The 12,645-nt window shown below is 45.1% G+C and overlaps 1 protein-coding gene across 2 annotated transcripts in view; it reads left to right on the top strand.

The window, feature by feature from the left end:
- top3b (DNA topoisomerase III beta) overlaps positions 1 to 9,230 on the top strand; it is a 115,266-nt gene extending 106,036 nt beyond the window's left edge. For both annotated transcript variants that reach the window (XM_061765118.1, XM_061765117.1), the window contains one exon: positions 8,226 to 9,230. In XM_061765118.1, coding sequence (XP_061621102.1) covers positions 8,226 to 8,504 — 279 coding nt within the window. In that variant the 3' untranslated portion in view covers positions 8,505 to 9,230. The remainder of the gene's footprint in view (positions 1 to 8,225) is intronic.
- Positions 9,231 to 12,645: the final 3,415 nt, after the last annotated feature.

Below are 12,645 nucleotides of genomic sequence, written 5' to 3'. Positions count from 1 at the left end.
ATACATTTATGCTATAGGCTATGCTAAATGTTAGTTGTGCATTTGAATTGAAGCACTGTTTTAGGTCTAGTTTAATGGCGCTGCCTCAATGTTGACATAAGAAGTATTTTGTCAGATTACTTACCAGGTTCCGACTTGGGTGCTGTCAGCCTAGTATCAGGCTGAGGGTCGGAGGAAGGAGCAGTGGTGGAGGACGGTCGACGTTGCAAGTCAAAGACCTGATACTGAGTTAAATCTTGTCCATGTTGGCGGAGGTGCTTTATCATATTCGACGTGCACCCTCCCTTGCACAATATTATGGCATTGCATGTGTTGTCAGGTTATTTTTTTATTTTTATTTAATTTTTTTAACAGAGTGCAGCCAGACTTTGGATCGGTGACGTTTGTCCATTGTTGCTCACTGCCACATGTCCGTTGCTGCGCGTACACGCTTCCTGCAACTACTTTTCTTTGTTCGGCGGCTTCCTCCGCACGGTAGGCATCGACCTTTAGCAACTAATTTTTAAAATTTGAACAATTCCGGGAGAACCGGAATGTTAGTCCCGTTTCCAATTGGTTCTCGGTTCTTGATGCCCAACCCAATTATCCATGGGTAATTGTTAAATGGAGTCCACTTATATAGCGCTTTATCTACACTATCATAGTGCCCAAAGCGCCTTACAGAGGCTCACATTCACCCATTCATGCACACATTCATATACCAATGGGCGGCTACTGCCAATCAAGGCGCTGCCAGGCCCACTGGGAGCAACTTAGGGTTCAGTGTCTTGCCCAAGGTCACTGGGATGACCCGCTGTACCAACGGAGCCACAGCTGCCTGATCTTGGGTTAAGATCAGGACTGTTAGCAGGCTCGTCTTCTTTCTTCTCCCAAATACTTAAACTCGAGTGTCTGATAAACATAATTTTGTGGGGGAATGCATGGAATTTTGGTCCCATACTGTGGTGATTTCCAGTGGTTACAGAAATCTCATCCTGATATGTCTGCATTCAGTGATTGACAAGCCTTGTTTTCCTCTGCTGCCCCACACATCACACTGACAGTAGACAGCCCAGCATTCCTAAGTGCTGAAACGGAACCTGTTTTCTTAATGAACCGTATTTTTGGGATGCCCATTTAATCCTTTGTATTATGGATCCTTCAGTTTGCAGATGTTACAAACTTTTTCCTTTAGCAGAACACCAAACAGAATTTATGCTATTGCACAGGCCTTATCAGATATGGTGTTTGTTGGCGCCAACAGCAGATGATCACTTTACATCATCACCTCTGGATACTGTTTGGCATAGGCATTAGATTTGGCAAATTTTACTTACTTCCAGCAAATTGTTCTTTAAAAATAGGGCTTTATTTAAAGGGCAAATAAACAGGTTTTCAAACAGCACAGCAAACATGAATTTTCAAACTTTCAATAAAATCTGTTTCCCCTCCGTAAGACACAAAACTTACACTCCAGTAATCACTCGGTATATTGTGGTTCACTTATCGCGGATTCTGTGCGTTGTGTATTTTTTTTTTATAGACCAGTGTAATAGAGTTACTCACCTGATACAGTTGGCTTCATTGGCTATATGATTTTAATGTGGCAGCAATGACTCGCATAAGGTCAACTGGGCTCTTACTCTTAGCAGGAAAAGAAACCTTACTGAGTTATCTCAACTCCTACATTTGGTAAGTCACGTAATTGCTTGAGGATACAAAGAACATGACTGAAAACCCACTATTTAAAACTAGACTTTACCCCGATCTGATCGGTATCGGCTCGGCTTTGTCATAAATCCACGATCCGATCAATGTCATTGATCGACTCCGCAAAAGACATTTACTCCGTGTCGCCATCGTGTACAATATATTTGAATCCAAAGGCTAGTTTATTTTTAGTCTTGTCGCGTGTATTTTGACGTAGTACTGACCGCCAATAGTTACTTCAAAAAAAAAAAAAAAACATGTCGGCAGTGTTGGACAGACAGCACGTCTCAGACAACACGTAATGCCTACAAGACAAATTTGGTCTTTCATGATTGCACTATGTCAGAGTACTGCAATACAATCTTGTATTCCGATGCCACCGCATCCCGTCTTTTACGATCACTGGGTTTTATCTTAACTCAAACGCGACCGGATACACTCGTTACACTCGACATAAACGATTGATCGCTCCTCGTGTATTATAAAATCAAAATGGGGAAAAACGTGGTGGTGGTGGTCACCGTTGCTCGGGAGAAGACGTTCATTTAAGGATTGCTTGAGGTATGTTCACATACTTTTAATACGATACGGCTCGCAAGCAGGCAACAAAACGTTATGTAGCCTACCAAGCAAGTGCTAGCACTAACGATTGTATGTAAACATGCCGGCGTTCTCTGAATTCATGCTCTAAAGTTTCGTGGTGTGTGAAGTAATTTAATTACAGTAAGTTAGCACACATTATTTTTGTCCTGTTGTAATGTTGGTTTGACCTGACTGATTAGAATACATGAACTGACTTGAGAATACTTTTGATGATACTCAATATACAGTACACTCAGTATACAATACACAAGTATATACAGTAAATGAACTTCTTCTTTTCCTTTCGGCTTGTCCCGTTAGGGGTCGCCACAGCGCGTCATCCTTTTCCATGTAAGCCTATCTCCTGCATCCTCCTTTCGAACACCAACTGCCCTCATGTCTTCCCTCACAACATTATTCAACCTTCTCTTTGGTCTTCCTCTAGCTCTCTTGCCTGGCAGCTCCATCCTCATCATCCTTCTCCCAATATACTCACTATTTCTCCTCTGGACGTGTCCAAACCATCGAAGTCTGCTCTCTCTAACTTTGTCTCCAAAACATCGAACCTTGGCTGTCCCTCTGATCAGAATCAGAATCATCTTTATTTGCCAAGTACGTCCAAAACACACAAGGAATTTGTAGTTGGAGCCGCTCTAGTACAACAGACAGTCAATTTACAGAACACTTTGGAGACATAAAGACATTGACAAAAAACAATTGTGCAAAAAGAGGCAGACTCCACTAGCACTTAGAGCAGTTCGAATGACTAATATTGCAATAGTCCGGTGCAATGACCATTGTGCAAAGGGTGTTGAGACTTCAAGGAGTGTATGCGGTTTAAAGTGACAAGTAGTGCGATAATCTGGGACAATGTTGGTTGTGCAAATGTTACAGATACTCCTCAATCAGTGTGCAAATGGAGCAGATGCTACTCTGGCATGAGTGGCCAGTATATGCAAATAATGCAGCATGGCGAGACAACTACAGTGAGAGCACTAGTAATACATAATTGGCCCCACAGAAATGTGACAACCAACTCAAGTCAAAAAATTGCCAGCTTGTTGTAATGGAATTATAGGTTAGGTGTTTAAGAAGTTGATCGCAAGAGGGAAGAAGCTGTTGGAATGTCTGCTAGTTCTAGTTTGCATTGATCGGTAGCGCCTACCTGAGGGAAGGAGCTGGAAGAGCTGGTGACCGGGGTGCGGAGGGTCCGAGAGGATTTTGCACGCCCTTGTCTTAGTTCTGGCAGCGTGCAAGTCCTCAAGGGTGGGTAGGGGAGAACCGATAATCCTTTCAGCAGTTTTGTTTGCCCGTTGCAGTCGGAGTTTGTCCTTTTTTGTAGCAGCACCAAACCAGACTGTGATGGAAGAACACAGGACTGATTCGATGACCGCTGTGTAGAACTGTCTCAGCAGCTCCGGTGGCAGGCCGTGCTTTCTCAGAAGCCGCAGGAAGTACATCCTCTGCTGGGCCTTTTTGAGGACGGAGTTGATGTTGGTCGCCCACTTCAGGTCCTGAGAGATTGTAATTCCCAGGAACTTGAAGGTCTCGACGGTTGACACAAGGCAGCTGGACAACGTGAGGGGCAGCTGTGGCGAAGGATTCCTCCTGAAGTCCACGATCATCTCTACAGTCTTGAGCGTGTTCAGCTCCAGGTTGTGTCGGCCGGACCACAACTCCAGCCGCTCCGCTTCCTGTCGATATGCAGACTCGTCACTGTCCTTGATGAGGCCGATGACAGTGGTGTCATCTGCAAACTTCAGGAGTTTGACAGTCGGGTTCGCTGAGGTGCAGTCGTTGGTGTAGAGAGAGAAGAGCAGCGGAGAGAGGACACAACCTTGGGGCGCCATACCACGAGCCACTATAATGATCCAACAGTTATTCTTCTTTTCCTTTCGGCTTGTCCCGTTAGGGGTCGCCACAGCGCGTCATCCTTTTCCATGTAAGCCTATCTCCTGCATCCTCCTCTCGAACACCAACTGCCATCATGTCTTCCCTCACGACATCCATCAACCTTCTCTTTGGTCTTCCTCTAGGTCTCTTGCCTGGCAGCTCCATCCTCATCATCCTTCTACCAATATACTCACTATTTCTCCTCTGGACGTGTCCAAACCATCGAAGTCTGCTCTCTCTAACTTTGTCTCCAAAACATCGAACCTTGGCTGTCCCTCTGATGAGCTAATTTCTAATTTTATCCAACCTGGTCACTCCGAGAGCGAACCTCAACATCTTCATTTCCGCCACCTCCAACTCTGCTTCCTGTTGTCTCTTCAGTGCCACTGTCTCTAATCCGTACATCATGGCTGGCCTCACCACTGTTTTATAAACTTTGCCCTTCATCCTAGCAGAGACTCTTCTGTCACATAACACACCTGACACCTTCCTCCAACCAACCTGCTTGAACCCGTTTCTTCACTTCCTGACCACACTCACCATTGCTCTGGACGGTTGACCCCAAGTATTTAAAGTCATCCACCCTTGCTATCTCTTCTCCCTGTAGCCTCAGTCTTCCCCCACCACCCCTCTCATTCATACACATATATTCTGTTTTACTTCATCTTATGTTCATTCTTCTTCTTTCCAGTGCTTGCCTCCATCTTTCTAACTGTTCCACCAGCTGCTCCCTGCTTTCACTGCAGATCACAATGTCATCTGCAAACATCATGGTCCACAGGTTTCCAGTCTAACCTCATCTGTCAGCCTATAGATCACCACTGCAAAAAGGAAGGGGCTCAGGGCTGATCCCTGATGCAGTCCCACGTCCACCTTAAATTCATCTGTCACACCTACAGCACACCTCACCTCGTACATGTCCTGTATTATTCTAAAATACTTCTCTGCCACTCCAGGCTTCCGCATGCAGTACCACAGTTCCTCTCTGGGTACTCTGTCATAGGCTTTCACTAGATCTACAAAGACACAATGTCGCTCCTTCTGACCTTCTCTGTACTTTTCCATCAACATCCTCAAGGCAAATAAGGCATCTGTGGTACTCTTTCTAGGCATGAAGCCATACTGTTGCTCGCAAATACTCACTTCTGTCCTGAGTCTAGCCTCCACTACTCTTTCCCATAACTTCATTGTGTGGCTCGTCAACTTTATTCCTCTATAGTTGCCACAGCATCACCTTTGTTGTTAAAAATGGGCACCAGTACACTTTTCCTCCATTCCTCAGGCATCTTCTCACGCACTAGAATTCTATTGAACAATCTGGTCAAAAACTCCACAGCCACCTCTCCTTGATGTTTCCATACCTCCACATGAATGTCATCAGGACCAACTGCCTTTCCATTTTTCATCCTCTTTAATGCCTTTCTAACTTCCCCCTTACTAATCATTGCCACTTCCTGGTCCGCCACACTTGCCTCTTCTACTCTCCCTTCTCTCTCATTTTCCTCATTCATCATCTTTCCATCTAGCTAGCACACTACTGGCACCAGTCAACATATTTCCATCTCTATCCTTAATCACCCTAACCTGCCGCACATCCTTCCCATCTCTATCCCTCTGTCTGGCCAGCCTGTATAGATCCTTTTCTCCTTCTTTAGTGTCCAACCTGCCATACATGTCATCATATGCCTCTTGTTTGGCCTTTGCCACCTCTACCTTTGCCCTGTGTCGCATCTCAATGTATTCCTTTCGCCTCTCCTCAGTCCTCTCAGTGTCCCACTTCTTCTTAGCTAACCTTTTTCCTGTCATCATCTCCCCTACCACTATCTTACAGTTGGTAACCTCCTTCAGATTACATCGTCTGCACAAGATGTAATCCACCTGCGTGCTTCTACCTCCGCTCTTGTTGCTCACCCTATGTTCGTGCCTTTTCTGGAAAAAAGTGTTCACTTCAGCTATTTGCATCCTTTTTGCAACGTCTACCACCATCTGTCCCTCCAAGTTCCTTTCCTGGATGCCGTACTTACCCATCACTTCTTCATCACCCCTATTTCCTTCACCAACATGTCCATTACAATCTGCACCAATTACGACTCTCTCTGACTGGGATGCTCAGAACTACTTCGTCAAGATCCTTCCAGAATTTCTCTTTCACCTCTAGGTCACATCCTACCTGTGGGGCATAGCCACTAATCACATTACACATAACACCCTCAATTTCAAATTTCAGCCTCATCACTCGTTCTGATACTCTTTTCACCTCCAAGACATTCTTAGCCAACTCTTCTTTTAAAATAACCCCGACTGCATTTCTCTTCCCATCTACACCATGGTAAAATAAACTTCAAAACTTCTAGCCTTACTGCCTTTCCACTTGGTCTCCTGGACACACAATATATCAACCTTTAAATTCACAAATACCAACCTTAGAACATGCACACACTCATAACAATATAGACAGGAACAAATGCAAGTAAAGAGCAACGTGTTGCTAGATTTTCTATGACAGTACTGCAATAAAAACATCACTGCAATGAATTCTGGGTTCCCATAATGACTACTGACTACATTGCCAGTGTGAGGAATGGTCCCAATACTTAAAGCAGGAAATAGCCTGTTCACACCATGTCTGCATGGGTTGTTGTTCACAATACTCACGCACACCACACCTGCCTTTAATAAACGTGCTAGTGTAGACTGTGTGGATGGTGACCTCAAGCGGGCACATAAAATACCTGTACCACTCTTATTGGCATTGAATTGCGTATATTCATTCATTCATTTCCCATCCCACTTTTCCTCACTCGGGTCGCGGGGGTGCTGGAGCCTATCAAAGTTGACTTTGAATGAGAGGCGGGGTATGCCCTGAACTGGTCCCCAGCCAATCGCAGGGCACATCTAAACAAACCATTCACACCTACGGGCAATTCAGAGTTCCCAATTAACCTACCATGCATGTTTTCGGGATGTGGGAGGAAACTGGTTTACCTGGAGAAAACCCACACAGGCACGGGGAGAATGTGCAAACTCCACACAGGCGTGGCCAGATTTTAACCCAGGTTCTCAGAAATGTGAGGCAAATGTGCTAACCAGTCGGTCACCATGCCACCTGAATTGCATATATGTAACTTATAAATTTATCCATCCATCCATCTTCTACCGCTTATCCGAGGTCGGGTCGCAGGTGCAGAAGCTTTAGCAGGGACGCCCAGACTTTCCTTTCCCCAGCCACTTCATCCATCTCTTCCGGGGGGATCCCGAGGCATTCCCAGGCCAGCCGAAGGATGTAGTCTCTCCAGCGTGTCCTGGGTCGTCCCCGGGGTCTCCTCCCGGTGGGACGTTCCCGGAACACCTCACCAGGGAGGCGCCCGGGAGGCATCAGAATCAGATGCCCCAGCCACCTCATCTGGCTCCTCTCGATGTGAAGGAGTAACGGCTCTACTCTGAGATCCTCCCGGATGACCGAGCTTCTCACCCTATCTCTAAGGGAGAGCCCGGACACCCTGCGGAGGAAACTCATTTCGGCCGCTTGTATCCGGGATCTCGTTCTTTCCGTCACGACCCACAGCTCGTGACCATAGGTGAGGGTGGGAACGTAGATCGACTGGTAAATCGAGAGTTTCGCCTTTCGGCTTAGCTCTTTCTTTACCACAACGGATCGATACAAAGTCCGCATCACTGCAGACGCTGCACCGATCCGCCTGTCGATCTCCCGTTCCATTCTTCCCTCACTCGTGAACAAGACCCCAAAATACTTGAACTCATCCACTTGGTGCAGGATCTCATCACCGACCTGGAGAGGGCACGCCACCCTTTTCCGACTGAGGACCTTGGTCTCAGATTATACATTTATGCAATAGTATAATTTATAATTGGTCGCTACCTTGCGTATTTCATTTATTGAAGGGGTTTTCTGGAACGTAACATCCACGATAAAGGAGGGTTAACTGTTTTACTTGTCACTCTTACTAATGACTAGTCAAGAAGGTCCATGAGTGGATCTGGTGCAGAGTGTAAGTTGGACCCTGATACTAAATTAAGCCTGTGTTTTTTTAATTCCGTAGGTTGCTCAGGAGAATTGCAATGCATGTGATGCCTTGCTGGTCACAGTAGACTTCAATAAAGCTCGCACCCCACTGCCTGCCAGTGAGACCCAACACACCGGCTGTGTTTTCTGTGATTCAGTCTTCCAGGACCTTGTGGCACTTAAACATGCTACAATGAGGCACCCCATGCATCGAGGTGGAGGTGCAAGACGAGGACAAGGGCGAGGCAGAGGACGCCGTGGCCCTCCAAAAAAGCCTAAAGACAAAATGGCTGAATTAGCAGCGTATTTTGTGTAGTACTTTAATGTGCATATTCTCACATAGTCTTGATCAATCTGAAAGAAAGAAATCTGAGCTAAAGTTCAGCTGTGCCAATCTAGTGTCTGAATAAGGTGTCCGTATGATATTTCAGGTTTTGTTTTAAATCAATTTGCCAGAATGTTATATTCAGGGTTCCTGCGCAAGTGTGGAAAGTATGGAAAAGTCAAGAATTTGATTCCCCCCCACACTGTTTAAAAAACAACCAAAAAAAACATTTACATTAACATGTGATGGTACTCTTCATATAAAACTATTAAAGATCATATTCTTAAATTTGAAAAATACCCCACTTGCTCTCTTATTCATAGCATATGTATTTCAAAATTTCATTATGTTTACAATCTATGAATTTGTTTGAAAGTCCATGGGTGGGTCATACGGCTAGCCAATATGTTTACAGACTGTTTCCAGGGGAACGACTGAGTAGTAGCCACATGCTGATCCACCAGTATCCCGTGCTGGTCCATCAACATCCTGTGCTGGTCCACCAACATCCCGTGCTGGTCCACCAACATTCCATGCTGGTCCACGAGTATCCCATGGTGGTCTAATAAAATCCTATGCTGGTCCACAAGCTTGACCAGCGCCACCAGTAACACCAGCATCTGACCAGCATTAACCATCTTACACCAGCAAAAAATCCATGGTGGTTGATGCTGGATTGTTTTGGTCCAAATCATATAAAAATCATGACTACATTAATTTGACCTTGTCCTGTCATGCCTAGTGGTTACACCAGGTTGCGCTGTAATGCCCATGTCTTGTCTGACAAACTGCCAGACAAGATTCAGTCACACAAGAGCCTGAAACAGCACCACGGGAGCTGCAGATAGAACTGATTGATCTCCAATGTGACACTGTCTTAACAGAGCAAGTTCAACTCTCAAACTGGTTGAGTATTATGCTTCATTAAGCGCAGACACATTTCCCAAAATCCGGAAAATGGCACGGAGGATGGTGGTGGTGTTTGGCTCTACATATTTGTGTGAACATCAACAAAACATCCTACAGATCCCAGCTGAGTGATGAACACCTCAGATGTGTTCTGAGAATTGCCACAACAAAACTAACAACAAACTTTGATGCACTGGCAAAAAAAAAAAGGTGATCAACAAAAAAACACTGTTTCCATTAAAAGTAAATCTAAGTATTAACATGACAATGCCTTATTAATTATTATTATTATTTTGATATGTAAGCATCTGGTCCTGACTTGGCCCGCCTGTCAAATTTTAAAAGTCAATGTGGCACCTGAACCAAAAAGTTTGCCCACCCCTGGGCTAGACCTTGTCTATGTTGAGCAACAGTGTACTCAAAACCACGTGCTACTACAACTCCAGGTTAAAGTTGTGGAGAAAATATTACCACAATGTGTTTATACCAACCCCGTTTGAGTTCTTTTATGTGAGGAAAGACCAATGAAGTTCTAGGACACCAAATAATAGTTGTCTGTCGTATATTCGCAAGGAGCGACAACGCGTTGGAAACAGATAGTTTCACAAGGAAGTGCTATCTAACTCATACTCTGAGCAGGGTGTGGTGAAATGTGCCAGAAGGTTCCACTCCTTATAAGGCTGTTAAGTTCAAGTGGAGCGATGACTTCTTCCGCTGCATTCTTGCGTGGTGGGGAAAATAAGCAGAACAACACGATTTCCAGTCTCCAACCGGCATATATATTTTTGTACACACACAACTCAACACAACAGGCTCCGCTTCAACCTCTCGAGCGCGGTGACGTCATCACGGCACATATAGAACGTCAACATGACATTTGCCACCGTAACACCTGGAGTAAGGGCACACCCAGAGATCAATACTTAACACCCCCACTCGCACTTAGCGCAGTTACCTGAAAACAAAACAACAACGTTCCCCATAGGCAAATAGAAACAAATACATCCTGGAGTCTATGCATTTAGGAACCAAACTATTTCTGAACAAATTTTCTCAACTTAAGCCGAGTGGCTAGCTTAGTCAAAACATCTGCAACCATTTGCTCAGTAGGACAGTATTCCAAGATTAACCTTCCACTAATTACATGTGTAGTGTACTGACTAAAATGTGTTGAACTGTATTTGTTTGAATTGCTGTTGTGAAAACTAGTTAAAAGTTTGTTTGGTTCTTTGTGTGGGGTGTCCTGCGTTCCAAGGGGTCTGTGAACATTTCAGGGTTTTTTTTGTTTTAATGATTGGGGGAAAGAGGTGGGTCGTGGGGGAAAAAGAGCGGGAGATGCGGCAGGGAAAATAGTTTTTTTTCGGGGGGGTCTGCACCTGGTTTTTCGACGCGAACGGATTTTTGGACTGTTTTCAACGCGAACAGACTTTTGACTGTTGGCAACGCGAACGGATTTACTATTTCAAAGCCACGGGTCCTGCCTGCTGAACGCCACGGGTCCTGCCTGCTCAACGCCACCGGGCTGCCGCTTCGACGCTACGGGATCCAGTTGCTGTGCCTACTGAAGTGTTTTGAGGGCTCGTTCCTACGACAATCGGTTTGGGTTTCTTTTCCCCAGTGAACTGAGGGTTCAACGGTTTTGTGAGTACTGCCTTTGAGGGCTACATGTGGGGGCTCGTCCGGGATTGTATTGTTCACTTGTGTATTGGTGAGCAAAGAGGGGAAAAAAAAAAAAAAAGGAAGAAATTCGGTCAATGTTGACCGGGGTTGTAATAGTACTGTAATCACAATACTGAGTGTGTTTTGTGTGACTGGTTTTGAAAAAAAAACAAAAAACAACTCAAAACAAAACATGGAGTCCGAACAAATAATCAAATGGTGTGACGACAAAGGTATTGATGTTAAGAATTATATTGTGCTTAGTGGGGTTTCTCTTGATGTTACTGATGAGAACATTTATAAGGTACTTGATGAAGTACAGATTTTTGGTCGCACTAAAATCAGAGGACGATGTCTAACACGCACAAACAACAATCAGTCCGTATTAGTTGAGACCACAGATGAAATGACTAAAACTGACTTACCTGAACAGTTGGTTGCTGGGGACCCGTCAGACTTGTGGGTAGTAAGTGTCCCTGATTTTCAGACTTTCCATGTGACTAGTGACAAAAGAGGTTTCCAATCCAAGCTAGTATCATTCTTAGCCAGTGAAGGAAAGACTTTAGATGATGTGACAGGTTTGCTTAAGACCACGCCTGCCCCACCCGCTGTTCCTGACTTGAACACAGAGCTTGTCAATGCCATCTCTTTGCTTGTGGAAAAATGTCAAGCCCCGCCTATGGACGGTCAATGCTATCGAAAACTTCGCTTCTTCTCGGGCATAAAGCCAACGCTACCTGGAGAAGAGGAGTATGACTCTTGGGCGGAACAGACCACCCACCTGCTGGATGAGTGGCAATGTTCTGATGTTGTCAAGAAACAGAGAATCGCTGAAAGTCTCAAAGGGCCTGCACCAGATATTGTCCGGGGTATAAGAGGCACTAACCCCAGTGCCACTGCCAATGAGTATCTTAAGACCCTAGAAACAGCTTTTGGGACCACAGATAGTGCAGCTGATCTCATGGTAAAGTTCCGTAACACACTCCGGCAAGAAACTGAGAAGTTGTCAGGATACTTACTCAGGTTAGACAAACTGCTGCACGCTGTTCATCGGAAAGGTGGGATCGACGTCACTGACATGAACAGGACACGCATCGACCAAATTGCTAGAGGTGCTCTCACTCATGATTTTGCTGCACTTCGTATAAGGATGACTTACAAGCTAAAGCCCGCTCCAAGCTTCACAGAGCTCCTTCGTGAGATAAGAGAAGAAGAGGGGATGGTTCTTGAAAGAGAAAGAGTGAAGAATGTTGTTTCTTCATCTGCGGTTAAGTGTGCAGGTTGTGCTACGGCGTCAGTGGTGTCAAAACAACCAGAGTCTGCACCATCAGTAGCTGTTGGAGTGGAGACCGACCATGCCATAGAGAGTCTGAAGAAGGAAATTCAGGGGCTTAAAAGTGATATTGCACGTCTGCTATCTGTCTCTGTCGCTACATCAGAAAGTCCACCACAGCATGCAATCCAGAACCACACTCAAAAAGCTGTTGTAAAATATGCAAGTGGGAAAGAGAGAACTCCCAGATTTCAATATGGTGCAGATGTTTTTTGGTACAAATGTGGTGAA

The sequence above is a fragment of the Phyllopteryx taeniolatus genome, unplaced genomic scaffold (assembly GCF_024500385.1).
Source record: "Phyllopteryx taeniolatus isolate TA_2022b unplaced genomic scaffold, UOR_Ptae_1.2 contig_25, whole genome shotgun sequence".
NCBI lineage: Eukaryota > Metazoa > Chordata > Actinopteri > Syngnathiformes > Syngnathidae > Phyllopteryx > Phyllopteryx taeniolatus.
The sequence above is the reverse complement of the archived record's forward strand: the minus strand, read 5'-3'. Positions and strand labels throughout refer to the sequence as shown.